Source organism: Tetrao urogallus (genome assembly GCF_951394365.1).
Source record: "Tetrao urogallus genome assembly, chromosome: 2".
NCBI lineage: Eukaryota > Metazoa > Chordata > Aves > Galliformes > Phasianidae > Tetrao > Tetrao urogallus.
The window spans coordinates 88,841,982-88,862,162 of record NC_136814.1 but is presented as its reverse complement, the minus strand read 5'-3'; the positions used below and the strand labels follow the sequence as shown (position 1 = coordinate 88,862,162).

General features: G+C 33.8%; 1 protein-coding gene across 1 annotated transcript in view; it reads right to left on the bottom strand.

The window, feature by feature from the left end:
* The window catches only part of CSMD1 (CUB and Sushi multiple domains 1), a gene marked incomplete at both ends in the record, with an annotated part of 996,476 nt that overhangs the window by 158,777 nt on the left and 817,518 nt on the right, over positions 1 to 20,181 (bottom strand). Inside the window, 4 exons of the mRNA XM_079550635.1 lie at positions 4,852 to 5,054; positions 7,758 to 7,884; positions 11,691 to 11,882; positions 18,232 to 18,388. Of these exons, the coding sequence (XP_079406761.1) occupies positions 4,852 to 5,054; positions 7,758 to 7,884; positions 11,691 to 11,882; positions 18,232 to 18,388 (679 nt within the window). The remainder of the gene's footprint in view (positions 1 to 4,851; positions 5,055 to 7,757; positions 7,885 to 11,690; positions 11,883 to 18,231; positions 18,389 to 20,181) is intronic.

The window sequence follows — 20,181 nt, the reverse complement described above, 5'->3', positions numbered from 1 at the left end:
TACTAAAGACACCATTTTTTTTACTTCATATGGTTATAATGTCTATGAAGACTTTCAAAGTGCTAGGGTTGTAAATTACAGGCAATGCACAGTCTTCACATATTTTGACAGAAGAACTTGCACAACAGATTTGAAAAGGATTTTGGCATATCAAAGGCAAGACATTGTACATAGGTGTGATGGAGCAGCTCTTGCCTGACATGGCATCATTCCTTTGTAATCTCTATGTCTGATTATGATTCTTGGAAGAGCCATCACAACATAATTTGTCTTTCATTTACTGAATGTTGGACCATAACAATGTACCATCCCTCTGTTATCCGTACATACAGACATGGGACAATCAGGCCTCCCTTGGCCATAGCCAGAGCTCCTGTAACATAGCTAATTGACAAAGGTATGATTATGTGCTATGAGGGAAAGAGGAAGGAGTAGTACAAAACTGAATCATAGCCCCCAAAAACAACAGAAAAAGATTTGAATCGTGGAAAATTACTGACAAAAATGAATAATCTCATGATCCTATCAAAGGCAATCTTAAATGAGATGAGCAGCAGCTCAATACTGGAGGAAAAGATTATCAAACACCCAGCTGTGTTTAGAAGTCTCTCCCACTCCTGAATCTAACTAAGCCATTGTATTTGATTATAGTAAATTCTGTTGAACAATTGTGTTAAATTGTCTGATGATTGAGTGCTACTAAGAATCATACAAACTCTTCTCATGACTTACCATAAAAGTATTAATAAAAACTAAATCGCTGTTAAATCAGACTTGTGTAAAAATCTGTTCCTGACAATAAGATTTGCAGTAATTTCAGACTAACCAGCACTTCCATAGGTGAAAGAGTAGTGGTTGGTCTCAAACAAGAATATTACATATACGCATAAATATACACATTAACAACTAAGCAAACTGGTATGAAACATAACTATCTTGCATTGTCCAGTAGCATAATAAAAAAAGAAACCCAAATACTAATTCCATCTCTTTTAGTAAGTCTGAAATATGAAAGTCTGCAAGTTTGTAGTAGTAACTCAAGTAACCAAAGCTTCATTTCTTGTTAGTTGTACAGGAACCAAACAAAAACTGCTACTTTTCATGAGACTTGGGATGCCTTAACCAGGCTATGGATTAGATTATGGATACAAATTATTTTCCATACCAATTAAACTGACTTACTGTAAGCATATAATGAACATTTATAGCATCAAAGAAAGCAAAACAGGAAACTAAACAATGAAGAACGATTAGGCTACAGATTTAAATAAAAGAGAATTTTGAATAATCTATTTTAACTCAAGATATCTTAATGCATTTTTTTGTTCTTTGAACTCAAAATTCCATAGGCACATAATAAGGCACATATGTGATTCTGCATATGTAAATTTCTTTTAAAATGGAAAACTGAACTTATATTAAAGTCGAACTATTAGGCAACTAATTAAGATTTATCTCAGCAATCAATGAACAAATTACAAGACAAAAGTACTCTAACAGTTCAAGACGTGTAGCATAGTTACCATAAGAATTTCTGAAAGCAGATATATGGAATTACAAAACTGGACAGAAGCAGATATTACTGCTTAAATAAATTTGAAAGATTAAGCACAGTGTCTTTAGGAAGTATAAAAAACAGAACCATTGATGCTTAAAGTCTTTTCAGAAGAAGAAAAAGATCAACAGATAAGTCAACATCAGAAACAACAATTCCCAAATAATAGTTCTAATTAACTCATCGGTATAAGTTGCTTACTTTATTACCATAATTGATTATTTGTGTTGTTAATCTAATGATTAAGTCAGAAACAATTTCTTCATTTTTTACCTCTACTTTTACTTCAAAGAAAATTCTATAAATGTTGAGAAAGCAAACAAACAGCAGAAAAAACAAATTTGGGCTAAACCAACCATACAGATGCCATCATTTAATATCTATCATTTAACAAAATCAATGGTCGAAGCTTTTTCAATAACTCAAAAACATTACAAAGAAATTTAGAAAAAAGTTAATAAAATATCAGACCATTTTTCCTGTTTTTCTGTATTAGCAGAAAGAAGTAATATTTCTGTTCACATAGTTATACTGATCTTTAAGTGTATGCTTACAGAAGACCATAACAAAAATTAGCAATGCCAAAGAAACAGAGGTAGGCATAGAAAACAGTTGGGTCTGAATTTAAGACATCCACAAAATATTTTTCCATCATAAGAAGTGTGAGAACAACCTTTCACTGTATTTCAGGTTTGAGGAGCAATATCTACAAAAATCTGCTGAAGAACTATAAATGCATCATTTTATTAGGGCCATGAGGATGATCAATGGGCTAGAGTATCTCTCAAAGGCAAGCTGAAAGAGCTGGGCTTGTTCAGCTTGGAGAAGAGAAGGCTTCAGCAGGACCTCATTCCAGTACTTAAAGAGAGCTTATCAACAGGAGGGAAATCAATAGTTTACATGGGTAGATAGTAATAGAAAAGGGGAAACGGCTGTAAACTAAAAGAGGGTTATTTAGATTAGATGCCAGAGGGAAAGTTTTTACTTATAGTATGGTGAGAATTAATCCAGGATAGAAAACTTCATTTTAATCATTGACTTAGGTGGGAAGTTTTTGCTACTAGTACCTATGTGTCTTCAGAAAAAGGAAGCCAATTATCAAATACGTCTATACCCTTCTTGTGTTCAATTTCTCCATCATGACAAGAAAGCCAGTTGACATCCCTGGCTTGTAATACATAGTTTTAATATATTTAACCCCTAGAGTAAAGGTCAGTTTTGTACAGTGAATACCATTTTTTTTTTCCTTTTATGCATGATTAAATGGTAATTAAGTTTTAATGAAAAGCATTAGACTGATTACAATTAACATAATCACTCTTGTCAGTTCGTGTCCTCATGCTCTGCATGCTGAGCTGAGTGGGCAAGACAAAGGCACTTTTAATAGCATTCAAATGTTTTGTGATCTTCAGCTATTTACATTTCTCCATTAAAAACATACGTAATTAGATATACAATCAACAATAAGTAATTCATAGGTAATTATTTTCTGATCTATTTCATACTATACTTTCATTGAAAAGGTTTTTAGGCAGATGCTATAATAGCATTCTTGAACATATAGAATGAAAGTAACTAGAAGATTTGCAGTACTGTGAAACAAATTCTCAACCAAAGACTAGCAATACAATGCTTTGTTTTTGAGCTGCTCATTTGACTTGATACTCTCATATGCATATCCCTCATATGATGCTGTAAGTGGATGTCTACTGACATAGATACTTATCCTAATTGCATAATCCAGTACAGAATTTGCATGCATAAAAAATTCCAGATTCTTGAAGGTTCTTCAAGGCTGTGGAATTATTCATTTAAAGATAACTTTTTGGTTGGTAATTTAAGTTTAAATACAATATGCTCATTAATAAAAGCATCACCCAAAAACCCATCACACAGTAACAAAGAGACTCAAAACTCAAGCAGTTACTGTCATAGAACTTGTAATTACACATCTACATTATCTGAAATCACCAGAAAAAACAATTGAGTAACTGAAGATTATTCTGTGCATAATGTTAGGAACTACTAAAGTGAATTTTCATCATTCTTTGCAGTTTTGTGATAAACAGAGATACAGTTGAACACATGATGAATACTAAAGCACACAAAGATCTTCACATATTCATAGATTAATCAGCTTGAGTCCTTTACATATCAAGACTGCAGTGGCCCACCTATGGCCTCAAGGAGATTAAATAAATTAAGCTCCCATTTTTAGATGAAATATTTTAATGTTTACATTATATATTCCTTAAACCCTACTTTTCATTCCTTACATTCAAAAAGTAAGTAGAACATTCTACTTGCCAAGTAGGGTGAAAGGAACTTTAATACCATTTTCCCTTTACTTGAGATGAGACATTCAATTCTCCATCACTAATCCCAGTTAATTCCAGTAAGACATATGCTTCAATTGCTAGCAAAACCATGAGGATATCCATCAAGTATACTGAGACAAAATCAGTTCTTCACCCTTAAGTCCTTAAATCGTCTCATATTTACTAGAAGTATCACTGAAGGTCAAAGAATTTGATTTGGCAACATGTCAGCACAAAGTTTAAATATTTTCCTTCTTTCAAAATATACAAATAAAATTACACCTTTCCCTTTTTGCATAACGTAACATAAAATGTTTGCTAAGATGAGTAAAATGAGTAAGGAAAAAAAAAATCACATTTCATTTCCTCAAATAGAAAAACAAAACAACATGGAATAGTTTAAAGAAGTTAATTTTTACATATTGCAGCAGCATATTGTATTGCAAACAAATCTGAAGTTTTAGTGATATTTCTCTTCTAATTCACCCTGCATACTATTAACTAGGTATGTTAGGACTTTTTTAGGTGTCTACGGTATGGGACACAACATTCAGAAAGTAAATAGGTATCATTTAAATTCATATAAATTCCAGTAAGCTCCTGAAGTATATTTTCTTATTCAGAAATAATGACTGAAAGCTTACTTGTGTCCTTTACTTCCAAGTGACAGCACTTACAGGGATTTTAAATAAAGTGTCTTACCCTAATTAGAGAAATTAGAGTATCTAATTAGATAATACTGGGTATGGAATTTCAATATATATGAACAAATAAGAAAACTTACAGATACTAAACAAATATAATTTACCCTAGTTGTACTTTCTGCATAAGCATGTAGAATTAAAATAATATAATCTTTTTGCAAAGAGTGAGGAAGCTGTAAAATGAGAAAAAAAAAAAAAAGTCAAGTGTATAAGGATAATACATACAAATGTAGTAAATAATTATTGATATTGAGATGCAAAAGTATTTACATACTTGAAAACTGGATGGAGAAGCCTGATTTGCTGATGAAGAAGTCACTGTCAAACTGTAATGTCAATGAGTTGAAAGTGCTGTGAATATCCTCTGGAAGAGCTGAGCCGCTCCATTCTTTAAGTAATATACTGCTCTCAATGGGCCCATCCCATACCTTCAAGATGTCATGAGCAACTTCAGTGTCAAAAACAATAAAATGCAGACTGCAAAGAAAAAGTAAAAACCCTGTACATTACTCATTAAATGCAAGTACATAAAACTCAAAGCAATCATTCCCAAATTGTTCGTGGTTTAGAGATGCTGTTTCAAAATTGAAGAAGGCCTGGTTATCCTAGAATATTTTGTCCATTTTTTCCTGTTGAGTGAGCTGATTGAGAAAGATTTTCAATAATGCTGTGGTATTTGTCTGAATCTTTGTATTGACTTAAAATTCTGTGTATTCTTACATTAAAGAAATTAAATAGCTAAACATCAAAAACAGTTTCTGTGTGTTTTAAAAGGTTGCATGTTAATACTCCTTCATTGCATTTGTCATTAATTGGAAATTATTAATTTCTCGTTTAAATGTAAATGAAAATTGCCTGTGATAGGCTGAACTATTATATGGCTTAATGAAATGGGATTATTAAAAATCAAAACGGAAATACAGAAATATACTTTCCAGTAGATAACTTTTCATTTACTTCTAATGTTGTGGTGACTTAAGTTTATAAGCAAATTATTTTCATTTAAAAGATCAGTTCAAACTATTGTCCACATAAAATGAATAATGAAACACCTTACTATCTGTGAACTTTCTGCACAAAATAAAACACAGCTAATATTGTGAAGTAATATCTCAGCTGTTTATCATTACTTACGTTAGTCTCAAAAATTGTTCTTAATTACAACAATTAGTATTATATTGATTATGTGTTAAATTTTTGTACAGTCAGTCAAGTTTGACATTTCATAGCTTTTAGTGTTACTACAGCAAAACCGAGCTGAATCTTTAGATATTCACATTCCTTCAATTCTGAGCAATTTAGCTATATATATATATAACATTTTTTGTAAATGTATTGAACTCACAAAGAAAAACTGCTTTGAAAACTTACAATAGAATAGTAGAACCACAGAATCATTTGAGTTGGAATGGATCTTTAAAGGTCATGTAGTCTGAATCCTCTGCAATGAACAGGGACACTACAGCTAGATCAGGCTTCTCAGAACCCTGTCCAGCCTGACCTTGGATGTCTCCCAGGATGGGGCATCCACCACCTCTCTATGCAACTTGTTCCAATCCATATTCCACTACCCTTATTCTAAAAATTTTCTTTTTTTTTTTTAATATCCAATATTTATCTCTGTTTTGTTAGTTTGAAACCATTTTCCCTTGTCCTATTATGACAGACCCTGCTAAAGAGTTTGTTTTCTTCTTTCATATAGCTGTCCTTTAAATATTGAAAGGTCACAAGTAAGAGCCTTCTCTTCTCCGAACTGAACAGATCCAACTCTCTCAGCCTGTCCACGTAGAGAAGGTATTCCAGACCTTGGATTATTTTTGTGGCCCTCATCTGGACATGCTCCAGCTGGTCCACGTCTCTCCCATACTGAGGACTCCACATCTGGATGTAGTACTCCAGGAGATAACTCATCAGCAGAATAGAGGGCTAGGATCACCTCCCTTGACCTGCTGACCACACTTCTTTTGATGCAGCCCAAGATACAGTTGACTTTCTGGACTGTAAGGGCACATCGATGACTTGCGTCCAGCTTCCCAGCCACTAGAACCCCCAGCTCCTTTTTGGTAAGGCAGTGCTCAATTCTTTCATCCCCTAATTCATACTGACAGTGGGCACTGCTGTGATCCAGGAGGAAGACCTTGTATTACCTCCTCCCTCCTGCTTAAGTTCTTAAATCTTTCCATTATCTTTCCATAAACTATTATGGAAATGAAACTGTTTTAACTGTTTTCTTGGTATGTTCATGCAGTTTTTAGTATTTACCTTTACTTTGTATGTTAGTCACCACTTGTGTTTCCCTCATTTTGAAGTAGTTTTTTAATTTCTTCCCTTTTTCGTTATGCTGCCAGGTCTATATGGATAGGTCCTTATCTATTAAGCATTCTCTCAGTCTTGTTTCTTTTTTTAAGTCTCATTATTTCTGTTAAACTTGCTCATCTCAAGGTCTTCTGAGATATTTCTGGTCTTACTATTCAACAGATTATGGAAAAAATATGATATATACTTCAAAATGTTGTATATCTTAATAATGATATTATGGAATAGGGCAAGAATAAGACATGAAATCCCTACAGAGTTGTTTAAAAAGCTCTACACGGCTCATATTCTCTGATACTCTTGTTAATTGTAAAAATCTCATCAAATTTCATGAGAACTCCTAATAAATAATCAACAAGGACCAAGATGCCTGATGTCCAAGCATTCCTGGCAGAGACTCAGGCACTCAGGATTGCTTGAGGTAATTTATTCAAGAAAGAAAACTCTGAATAATTATATTCTATTCACAACAAATTATTGCATTGAATATGACAGTAAGATATATAAAAAAAAGTGACATTACAATAACTTAAGGGAAGAATTTTGAAACCACAGATGACACTTTAGCTTGTTTACTGTTATTTAAAAGGCATAACAGCTCAGCCATACCAATGATTTATACTCCATACTATTCAAATGAATTCACAGTTAAGAGTTAAATACCCAGGTATCCCCAGTACAGTTTAGGCACTGATGTTCCCTGGAGAAATGGGTTCTCTTAAATGACACAATAACAAGGACTAATTTGATTCATGCAAAAAGCAGTTAACAAACAAACAAACAAAATAATGAAAAAGATCATGAAAACGACTATAATTTACAAAATACTGAAATAAATAATAAATACTGAAATTAAGCATATACCTTATTGTCTTTCCTGGATCTGCTTCGATTATCCAGGTGCAATGAAGATTATTGTCATATGGTGCTGGGTAACCTGGGGACAAAATGCGCCCCGATGTAGCAGCATGAATTCGACCACCACATTCAGCTACAAAATAAATAAGGATTCCATTATTATTATTATTTGAAGACCATGACATTTTGCAATTTCCATCTTTTTTTTTTTTCTGTTCCACATTTCTGTGTCTTTTAAAAAGTAACAGGTAAAAACATCTCTGAAGTAGCATTATCCTGCATATAATAAACTAGGACATGTACACAACTTAAATTCCTCCTTTGTTGCAAAGCAATAAATCATACTTCTGTAATTAAGATGTTTTACAAGGAAAAGTACTTCAAAATGAAGATTACAAAATCACAATTTTAGTATCAGTAAGACAGCAGAAAGCATAAAGTTTGAAGGTCTCAGAAATGTCTCACCAAATATGTTTGTCTTTCCTAAATAACAGTGAATGCTGAAATATAGATTTTACACAGTTTCACTTTGTAATTAAAATCATTTTCTCCCTGTTCTAACGTCAAATTGCTTTCAGCTTAATGGTTTCAAGCTACTTCTTCGTAATTTTTGGTTTAATTATATCATAAAGCAGTTAGGTATTGCCTCGTATTTTACTTAGATATTTGCAAATTCAAATGCCATATTCCCAACAAGTGAGAGAATAAATCAGAAAGCTATGATTTGAGAGTATGAATAGTCTGTTTTTAACCATTTTTATTATCACAACTTTCTTAAATTTGTGGAGAGACCTATTGCAGTGCAAAATATCCAGAATGAAATGATGCTTACTTTGCTCGTTTAGAGCATAGTACCATTGCGTGCCTACTATAAAGTTGTGCCCTAATGAAACAGGAACACCCTGTAACAGCAAGGTACTTTTGAAAGAAAAAGAATTAATGTCTTCCCAGTTAAGTAATGCCCCTGAAGTCCTATCTTACTTACCCTAAACAGAGATGCCTCACAAGTAGTGGCATTAAAAAACACTGCAGGGGAGAAAAACTCAAGCATAGCTGTCTATGACAATGTAAGATGCAGACAATGAAACAAACAGTACAGTGGGACCAAAAAACTTATCAGCAACAACTCCTAACAAATAGTAAGTCCAATACATGCCACTGAGTCACTGCTGACAACCAAATTGTTACAGGGCATTAAAATAAACTTAGAGGAAAAAAGGTGAGTGATTTACTTACCTATCCTGCTGTTTTGAAGAGAACCACAGCAGAAAGCTACTCTAAAGCATTTTATTTTTTTTCAAATATAACTATTCTGTAAGGTTTCAAGTAATTTTAATTATGTAACCTCAGAATGTAATATTTGCCATGACAGCAATCTGTAAGTAATGAAATCATTGATACACTTCTTTACCAAATAACTTATTTGGAAGATAAACAAGTGAAATCAGAATTATTTAAACTCTATAGTTTGCCTGGAAAAAACAAAAACAACAACAACAACAAAAAAGACAAAAAGTAAACAAACAAACAAAAAAAACCACCACCACCACAAAAAAAGAAACCAAAAAACAACACTTAGAAGCAAATGAAAAGCAAATTTTCTACAGCGATTCTGAACAGTAATGAGCATACAGTAAAATCTCCACATCAAAGAATATGCTGCATTATATAAAGAACTAAAACTAACAGAACTGAACATGCACTCAAAAAAAAATTATTTTTATTTTTTAAGAAAATGAAAATGAACGCTAAATCAATATAGCAGTGTATCATCAATGATGAAAAGTTGTAGAATATGTTGACTATGTATATGGGCTGGAATGACTGTAAAGACAATGATGAATGTAAATGCTGCTGAAACCAACAGTAAACAGCAAATGTTGATCTAAGATACAGAAAAAAAAAAAAAAAAAAAACAATCTGCACAAACATGGAAGTGTGTGCCTAAACAGGAGAGAGATCGTTCAAAGTTCATGACAACTTCACCAAAAAGATGAAAAATAAGCCAGTCAAATAAAGGAAGAAAGAGAGAGAAGAGCGTGGCACAAAACTGAATAAAGAAATTACCACTTATATACACCTCAGTAAACAAAGAAATGAACAAACAAATGAATAAATAAGTAAACAGATTGAAATGACCTGCAGAAGCCTAGCTGAATTTCCAGGGATCTTCATGATGAATTTTTCTTCACACAGAACAGTAGGAAGATAATGATTTAATGAATTTAATAGACTGGCATAGAAAGGCATTCTAGAAAGATTCACTTTTAGAAGACTTTCAGAGAGAATGGTCAGTATTCAATAGCCATCAATGTTGGCATAAAACTAGATACTCAAGAGGTGAAAGATTTTTGAACAAATTATTCCAAAATCTTTGTAACAATATGCCAAAAAGAAATCTAGGAATACAAGGTACAAAGTAGAAGTATAGTGAAAAAAAATAACACAGTAGCAATGATAAGTTTAATATATAAGCATAAAAATATAATGTTATCAAGAAAAGTGGAAATGAAGGTAAAGATATGGGATTGCAGAGAACACAGCATAAAAACTCTTGGCATAAAAAGAACACACACATCGGTCAAAAATATTTTGGAAAAGAGTTGTCAAAGATCTTCTACAAGAGGAATGGTAAGAGCCTTCAAGAAGACTTCCTCTCTTCTTTTCCTAAGTCAGCTTGCAATACACAGAATTTGTTGTTGTTTTGTTTGGAAATATTGTAGGGTTGAGATTTCAACATCCCAAATATAGATTAGAAGACAAATCATCAATCTAAGGAAGGGGATTGGGTAGGCTTATGAATTTATTTGCTTAATAAATTTGAAATTGATTCAAGTTCTTAGTTATTCATAAAAATGAACACAAGAAAAGACTCCAGAAAATGAACTTAGAGTAATGATTTTATTTAAATTAAATGGGAAGATAGACAAAGGTAGGACAAATTAAGAACAGTCTCTTAAAAAGGGCAAACACTGATGGAAAGGATGCCACTCAATTAAATTGAAAAGCTTGAGAACTCGAATGTATAAGAAGCCTGGAAAGTCTATTAATTCAAATCTGAAAGTTATTTTGAACTGTCACACACACACACACATATATAAACATGTATATATTAACAGTTCCAGAACCAAGTATGAAAAATAACATGTCTACTAAGAGTAGAAATGTTCCTGATGTTTTTTGGTTTTTTTTTTTGTTTCCCCCCCACTCCCAGCAGTTACCCTCTGGGTAAGCTAAAATTCTGAAAGGAAAGAAAGCTTGCTCTTTTTCAGACTGCAGGTCTGTGAGTGTATTCAGAGGAAGCAGATCCTGGAATAGAAAATATGGCACACGATGCTGGAGAGGAACAATGAGCAAGGATCCTGCAAGTCAGCTGAGTTTGCTGGAAGTAGTAAGTAGCTTACCTGTACCAGCTGTCAGATTCAAAAGGTAAGCATTAGAAAGCATTCAAAAAGAAAGACTTTCTCGAGGACTCGTGGGAACACCATCTAGAAACCTGAACTCAGAAAGTCACTGGTAATTGTAGACTGGAAACCTGAACTGGAGGAGAAAAACTACCTAACAAAGGAACTAATGGGCAATAGCAATATCAGAGTTCAGATTGTTCAGATGTTTTCTCACCCAGTACTTCTTTAACATTTGTGGTGGTTATAACAAAACAGTTTTAGAGACTTGGTTCAGCACTGCACAGTCTCATCATAAAAACTTTAAAAACTTTAAAACCTGGCCTACTGACAGAAGTGTTGCCGAAGTTTTCTGCCACAGCTATATAGCAATCTGTTAAAGAACCAGAAAAGTTATATTTGGTTATCCATGGTAAATCGTTACTTGAAATTTAAAGTATTTATGTCATTATCATACAAAATATAGAAAGATTTTTTTATTATTTTTTTTCCCTGAAACAACAGGGAGGTCTTTCACTACAAGAAATCATATTACCTATGCAAGTAGGTAGAGGTTTGTCCCATACTCTCCTATCTCCACTTAAACAAGTCATAATGCCGCTGCCGTGCATTGTATAGCCAGGATTACAGCTGTATAAAATGACAGTGTCTATGAAATGTCCTTCATCTCGGATCTTGTAGCCATAATTTGGTATGCCAGGATCTTCACACTTGATGAGGTCAAAACCTGCAAACAGAAGTGGGAAAGGAAAAGAAGAAAAGAAAAAAAAGAACACATAAATATAAAATATCAAATAAAATACAATGCCAGTGAATTGCTTTCTAGTCTTGATTCAAATTATTCTCCCATGATTCAGGTAGATTACATAAATCCAGAGCAACCAAAGATAAATTACACGTAATTTGGAGAAAGTAGAAACTGAGACACCAAGAATTATTCATGCTATTGATTATGACATTTTTCCACTGAAGAAAATTATTATTTGCACAATCCCAAAAGAGATCAGTAAGAAATTATTTTATATCACTTCTATTATTGCAATCTTTTTTTTTTTTTTTTTTTATTCAGAGAAAAGGAAGCAGTCTCAATTCTTTTATTGATACAGAGTGAGAACTTTACTTCTTTATCTAACCTCTACAGCAATACCAGCAGACCATAGTGGAAATGTAGGAAGCAAATGCAACGATTGATTTATTCATTCTAGTGTCAAGATAGCACAGCTTTAGCTTCTTCTCTGCTGCAAATGAATAAGTAATATTCTACTTGTTTCTGACAAGCAGTCCCCATTTTGAGCTGCTAACATGAGAAAGGAAAAGTTTCCTCTGTCCTTATTAGCATGAACAGTTTTACTTTGGGCATCTACATAAGATGATACATAACAAATATTTATATATTTCTTTTATTGTGTTTTTTTTTCTGCATAGTAGCGACAAGATGTAAAGATGTTCTGAACTGACATTCAGTTTTTGAAGCTTTTTATAAAGAGTAGTTCCAAACTCATCTTTCTCAACTACTGACAGATTCTAATACTGTCTGATTCTAAATGATTTCTTTTTTGTGGTCTGTATTTTTCTAAACAGTTTCTGTTATAACTCATTATGGAGTTCTGAATAAGGCAACTGATTTTCCCTTCAGTTTGTTGTTGTGGTTCATTCCCCACATCAGGTCCTTTACTAATAAGGAAAGTATCAAACATCCTTATGATAAAAAACAATATCAATACATAATTCTTTAAATATCACTTCTTAATCTGCAAAGACTGTCTTGGGATGAAATGAAAAAGTACTGTAAAAATACAAAGTATACTTGTTAGATGTAGAGTATAATAAATGCAAATAAAGCGCTAAAAATCATTACAAACAAACAAACAAACAAACAAACAAAACCACAAAAAAACCAAAAGAACAACAAAAAAACAAGTAGGCACAATTCTTAATCTGTTTTCCCTTAGAGAAACTAGATAGAATGCAAGTCCTGTGGAGTTGAACATAGTTTACGGGCCTGAATCTTGCACACTCTTTCGCAGAAATTACATTCTCCCAGAGTTCTGTATTTAGTGAGAGAAATAGTCATGAATCCAAAACTGATGGACAGTGACATTTAGTCAAGATCTGAGTGTATACTGAGAATGCTATTTTGCGAAGAGGAATCCATACTGATTTTTGTTTTCCAGCTGTCATTTTTATCTTAGAATTGCAGGGAAACATCTAATTTCACAACATAAGAAAAAGGAGGATACAAACAAAAAACAAGTGTTCAGGAACTAACATAACACTTCATTTTTAATCCACACTACATTTTCTGAAACAGAGAAGTGAAGGGCCTTTAGAAAGTTAAAATCTAAGTACAGATTATATATCAAATTTCTGAATGGTTTTCAGACTTTTATATTGAAGTCTGGAACCAATTCTGCACATTTCTTTAATATGCAGGAGTCTGCTATGAGGTAAATGTACTGCTGAGCGGTCCAATGCAGCTAAGCACATTCCTAAAGATCATATCTGTATGTATTCCAGGATCCTTCCACAGACTCGGTACAGTGAACTCCAAGCCTTATTTAAGAGATATTTTGCTTCTATTATATCCCGCACAGGACTGGGAAACCATGAAATTGCCATAGAGAGATAGATAAGTTGCTCCTTAGAAAGTAGACGTTTGGATAACTCCCTATGATCTCAGAGAGGCTACTGCCAACACACAGACCTTGGTAAAACCTTGGTAAAACCCTCCAGGACTGCAGAAAGTCAAAAGAGCAATTCTACACAGGGGTAATGTTTTTTTATACAGCTCAGAGGTACTTCTGAATAGATTGGATGAATAGTATCATAGAAATAAACATAAACATCTTCTGGCACAGTTAAAATAAATTAATTTTAGGAGCTCTAGCCAATACTAGGAAGAGAAAGGGCCTTTTCAACTTTGTGGGAAAACAGGAAAAAAAAAAAAGTGTTTTACTGAAGAAAGGAAGCAATGATGGGCAAGGTTTTGAACAGGAGTTAGACACCGTCTTTGCTGCAGTCTTCCTTTTGAGATACAAAGGTTGTCTTACTGTTTTAATTATTTGCTAGGAATTTTGGACATGTACATAAGACAGAAATGTCTTTAAATGATAACCAACAACACAGCAACTGATCAACAGAAATTGCATACAACTGTATGTGATGCAAGTGAAATTGCTCTACAAGTTATCTTCATAGGAGCTAAAAGTGATGCAGAAGTATAGTTCTGAGTATTCTGTGAACTGTAAAACTCCATACAGAGCGCAGAGTAGTCAGCAGTATAAAGAGCTCAGAGTACACATGTACAGTATGTATGATAAAGTGTGGAAGGGCTGTATTTGTTTTCTCCACTAACCAAGAAAAGACAAGACTATGTTCACTGAATGAGGATTAAACAGCAGTAGTAAGGAAGCATATCTGACAAAAGCTTCCTATGTTAAGCTCACCACATGATGAGGGAACACAGTGTTAAAATTCCTCTTGTGAGAGCTGTGACAGTGTAGTAGTTAAACACTGCAGGGAGACTGTCCTGCTTGTTATACAGAGACTGGACTGAGTCACTCCTTACTTAAAGTTGCAGCCTGGTATTTCTACTGGACAGCTGTGTTTTGCTTTTACCATGCATCACTGTGAGGCATCAATAAGACACCACTTTAACTTACATGTCAATTTAATGTTAAATACTGCTACCTAACAGCACAAAACAGTTACTTTTATACCAGAATATGTGAAAAATCTCCCAATGTATCTATCCGGACTTATGAAAGAAGTACTGGAATATTTTTTTTTTTTTCATTCAAATTACTTATAGTCACAATAGAATGCTGTGGTTAAAACATGTATAAACTTCTACTTTTTTTTCATGCAGATTTCTATTAATGCCCACATTAAGAGATCTAAGACCATATAAAAGTCCTTTTTAGTTCTTCCAGTCCTTCACACAAAGAATGAGGCAAAGAACTCTGCAAGCTCTGCTTAAAAGGACTAAGAAATAATAACAAAAAAATTAGTACAACTTTGGTTTCCTTCCTAAGACTAAAATGACTGCTCATATTCAAAGAATTGGAATTTCCTTAAGTACACTTACTATAACTTTAGTCCTCAGACAAACAATCACAGAATCACAGAATCACAGAATTGTAGGGGTTGGAAGGGACCTCCAGAGATCATCGAGTCCAACCCCCCTGCCAAAGCAGGTTCCCTACACCAGGTCGCACAGGTAGGCGTCCAGGCAGGTCTTGAACATCTCCAGAGAAGGAGACTCCACCACCTCCCTGGGCAGCCTGTTCCAGTGCTCCGTCACCCTCACTGTAAAGAAGTTCTTGCGCATGTTTGTGCGGAACTTCCTATGCTGCAGTTTCCAGCCGTTTCCCCTTGTCCTGTCTCCACTCACCACTGAAAACAGTCTGGCCTCTCCATTCTGCCCCCCACACCTTAGATATTTATAGACCTGGATCAGGTCCCCTCTCAGTCTTCTCTTCCCAAGGCTGAACAGACCCAGTTCACTCAGCCTTTCCTCATAGGAGAGATGCTCCAGGCCCTTCACCATCTTCGTGGCCCTCCGCTGGACTCTTTCCAAGAGATCCTTGTCTTTTTTGTACTGGGGAGCCCAGAACTGGACGCAGTACTCCAGATGAGGCCTCACCAGGGCAGAGTAGAAGGGGAGGATCACCTCCCTCGACCTGCTGGACACGCTCTTTTTAATGCACCCCAGTAAGCCATTGGCCTTTTTGGCTACAAGGGCACACTGCTGGCTCATGGCCAACCTGTCGTCCACCAGGACACCCAGGTCCCTTTCCGCAGAGCTCCCCTCCAGCAGCTCATCCCCCAGCCTGTACTGGTGCATGGAATTATTCCTCCCCAGATGCAAGACTCTACACTTGCTTTTGTTAAACCTCATCCGGTTTTTTTCTGCCCAGCTCTCCAGCCTATCCAGGTCTTGCTGAATGGCAACACAGCCTTCAGGCGTGTCAGCCAAACAAGGTATTTCACAGCTCTTAAAATACTTAAGATTACAGATTGCTTCATTATCCATTGCAGCAAAAAAGTTTCTCTGTCCAGTATATATTCATTTCCTTGAAACTATCTTGTCATTACACATTAAAAAATACAAAACAAAACAAAAAAAAAAACCACCATAATTTCTAGTTTCCATTCACTATTGTTGTTAGCCTGAAGCAATCTCCTACACTGCACATTCCAACTACAATTTGAATCTTTCATAATATTCCTCTTAAGATCTTATACTCTAATTTATACAATTCACACAAACTACTCAGATTCTGAGTTTATAGAATGGCTTTATTATTTCAGTACTGATATTCTGGAAACAGAAATGAAAGTTTCTTTCAGCTCACTTTAGTTCTTTTGGATCATTAGCTTTTGTAAACTCAGTATCATTCACGGAATTCACCAGGTTAAAAATATTTAAAGATTACTGTAGTAGTTCTGCACAAGTAACTTTCTGTAAGTCTTTTTAATAACATGTTGCAGTTGTTTCAAAATTCAAACTTCATAGCTACACTAATCTGCCTTTAGATAGCATTAACAGGAGGAAAAGCACTACAAAGACAAAAAAAAAATTGTAGGCAATTGATATGCTCTTACAGGCAGTGAAAAGTGTGCAACCAGGCAATAATCAGAACCGATTTAACGCTGGATTTATTACACCATGACTTTTTTAGCACTCTTTTTAGTTCTTTATAAACAATATTAATTATTCGTTTTAATTGACCCCAGAACATATATTTCTTATATCCTCCAGTGAGATCATATTTAAATAGCCCTTTATCTTTTATCTTGCTTTGAGTATCTTTATCTTTCTTTAAAGTATCTGGCACCTTTCAATCTGATAAATGACTGAATAAACTGCAGAATAATCTGTCAGGGAAACTGTACTTCCAGCTGTGAACTACAACTTGATTAATCCAAAGAGATAATGATCATTTTGCACTTGATGTATTTACCAAACATGAATGCCTTTGTTTAGTAACTGCATTGGAGCTTCACCAAAAAAAAAGTAAAAAAAAAAAAAAAAAAAAACAAACCCATCTAATAATGAATATGATTTCTTGTATAGTAATCTTCAAAGTAATGCATGGACTGGATTCCCCAAAGAATGGGAGTCAGCACTGTAGCCAATTTTTAAAGCATCTCAAAATATTAAATCTTATGCTTTATTAGTATATAAATGGTGTAACACTCTGCACTACAGTGGTAGGAAATAACATTAAATTGTCTTTCTAGTCAATATAATCACCCAGTTAGATATTCACTATCTCACAAAGGTATTGTCTTGAATCTGGCTTCCTGAAAATACATGTAAAAATTAAGAAACTACACTGTATTTACAAATGGGACCCTCTCATATTAGAACAGATAGGAATAAATCTCATTATAGGTAAATATAGGTAAATATTGCAATACGAATTTCTGCAAAATGAGCACATACAATATAAATGAGGTATTTGGTTAAAAAAAAAAAAAAGGAAATTAAAAAAAAAAGAAAAATCTTTCCTTGGGTATAGAATTTTGTTAGCATCACCATTTAAAGACTGTAAAAAACTGTTTATGCTTTTCAAGAGATCCATCAATTTGAGACATTTCATAGCTGAAGTAACTTTTTCCTTCTCAGTTCTGACATAAATAAATAAATAAATAAATAAATAAATAAATAAATAAGAGTAGCATGATAATATTTATCAGGCAGAGCAGAAAAATAGAAGGGAAACTGAATGATTTCTGTTTATTGCATGACTGACTAATCCAAAGGGAAGTTACCAGGTTTTATGTAAAGAGCTATGATTCCATTTCTGTGACATACCTCCTATTAATACTACAAGACAATTTGAAGTAAGATAATTCATTCTGAAGGATTCACAAGCAGCTTATGATGCAAAAGACAATAAATCGAAGGTAAAGGGTACTTAGAGATTCAGTGGAATCTCAGCAAAGTTTATGTTTCTATGTATTGGAAACAAGCTAGTTATTAATTACATTCAAACCGTGGAGTAAGTGCACTTTGCATATGTACAAATATATATGTGTCAATCAGACCACCTTTGTTAGCTACTTACTTGTATAAGTGAGCTGAAATCCTTGGTCAGTATCAGACCCATTGGTATTAAATTCTATCCACAGGTGGTTAGAGGTGCTGTTAAGAATGACTCCCATCATTTCATTCTTGGTGAAGGCTCCCAGAGAACGAGAAGAACTATCTTTTCCATCATAGACCTTGAAGAAACAAAATAATAGGATGAAACTGGACATCGGAATTTGTGAATCTGCATATCTGAAAAACTTTATACACTTCAAATTTAGCTATGCATCGCAAACTTCTTGTGGAGGTATATACCATTCTAAAAATTCTATTTCTTGGTTATAACATTCAGTAAAATAGAAAGTATTATGTCACCCTTCAAGATGTTCTAAGGTTTCATAACTTCAGATTTTTTTCATGATCACTTAGAAACGCTAATAGAAGTATAGTTTGTGTTCTTTCCCCTCTGATATCAAAAAGCAGAAATGAGGTATTTAAGTCAATATATCACATATATCAATATGTCCCAATAGTCCTCTGTTGTTTTTGTTTGTTTGGTTTTGGTTCCGTTTGGTTTTTGTCTAAAAAACAAAAACAAACAAAAAACAACCCAGATTTAAAAATATAAATTCTTCTTGAATTATAAAAAAAATAAAAATCACCTGTATTTTTTCATTAAAAAATAGGCAAATATAAAGTGTGTTTCACACTTCATCATGTGGACATTTTTACAAAAGTAACGAACTTGATTCTCTGGTTTTTAATCTGAAGAGGAAGACAATTCACCCCCAATGCCAACTTCCTTAAGAAATCGAATAAATCTGATGCAAAAGCTGCAACAAAGATCTCAAGCTCTAGGTCTTCATATCTTCATTCTCAGACCTTGTGGTATAACGAGGATTTATCCTGATTCCAGCCAGAAGAAGGTGGTGACTGATTTAACAACCTAAATTCCTGAATCTGAGTTACAGAAAACACTTCCTTATTTGAATGTCCTCTTCCATGTATGAACAAAAGGATGGATCATTGCAACAACATTTATAGACGATTACCAATATTCAGAAGCAGAGCTACTTCCCCAGGAAAATACCATCGTATCATCAATAAGTGAATGTTTTCAAAGTAACACATTCGTAATATGTGCTGCTGTTAACAATTATCAAAAGTAACACACACAAAGATTTTTGAAGACAAAATCAAATTTTTTGTTTCATAAATATATATAAATAAGAACTTTCCCTTAAAGATTGTGTACAATAATACATTGCACTATTCATTCATAGAACAACATTTTGTCTTTTAACTAAGGCAAAAATTGTCCTATAATAGGTCACGTAGATAAGCCATTGCCATTCATACTGTGCTAGTAGCATCAAAATAATGCCTCCAAACTTCTACTCTTGTCCAGGGCCAGAATTATAGAACTCTTTCACTGCCTGATTATGCTTTATCAGAGCTGAAAATCTACTATATAAAAAAAAGCTGAACACTTTCACTCCAAGATTCTTGAATGCCATTTTCATTATATATTCAGAAAACACAGATATATTTTACTTGGTTTCAGAGATTCATTTATTAGTTTGAATGAAAAGGTGGACTTTAAATTGGCATTAATAGTAAGTACTCTCTAAAAGTAAGTGCTAATATAAATGGGACTTTTATTCATCTTTAAAAGAAAAATAAGTTAATAACTATGATTGTCCTTAGACGTCCTGCTCTAATGATATTCTATGCTACTGACTTTGCAGATACTCTTGCTACCTGATGATCAGCAAGTTAAATCATAATCTCTATCAAGATTAATCAAGATACAAATGAAAATGCCACTTTATGAAATAAAAATAAGATATAAGGAGTGAAATGAAAGTGTCTGCTGTTAACACTGTAGACATTATGTACATCTCTAGTCTAGTAAGTGAGACCAGTGGTCAAAACATATAAAGATCAAACCTCAACCATCTACACAAATAATTAATTTCATAATAAT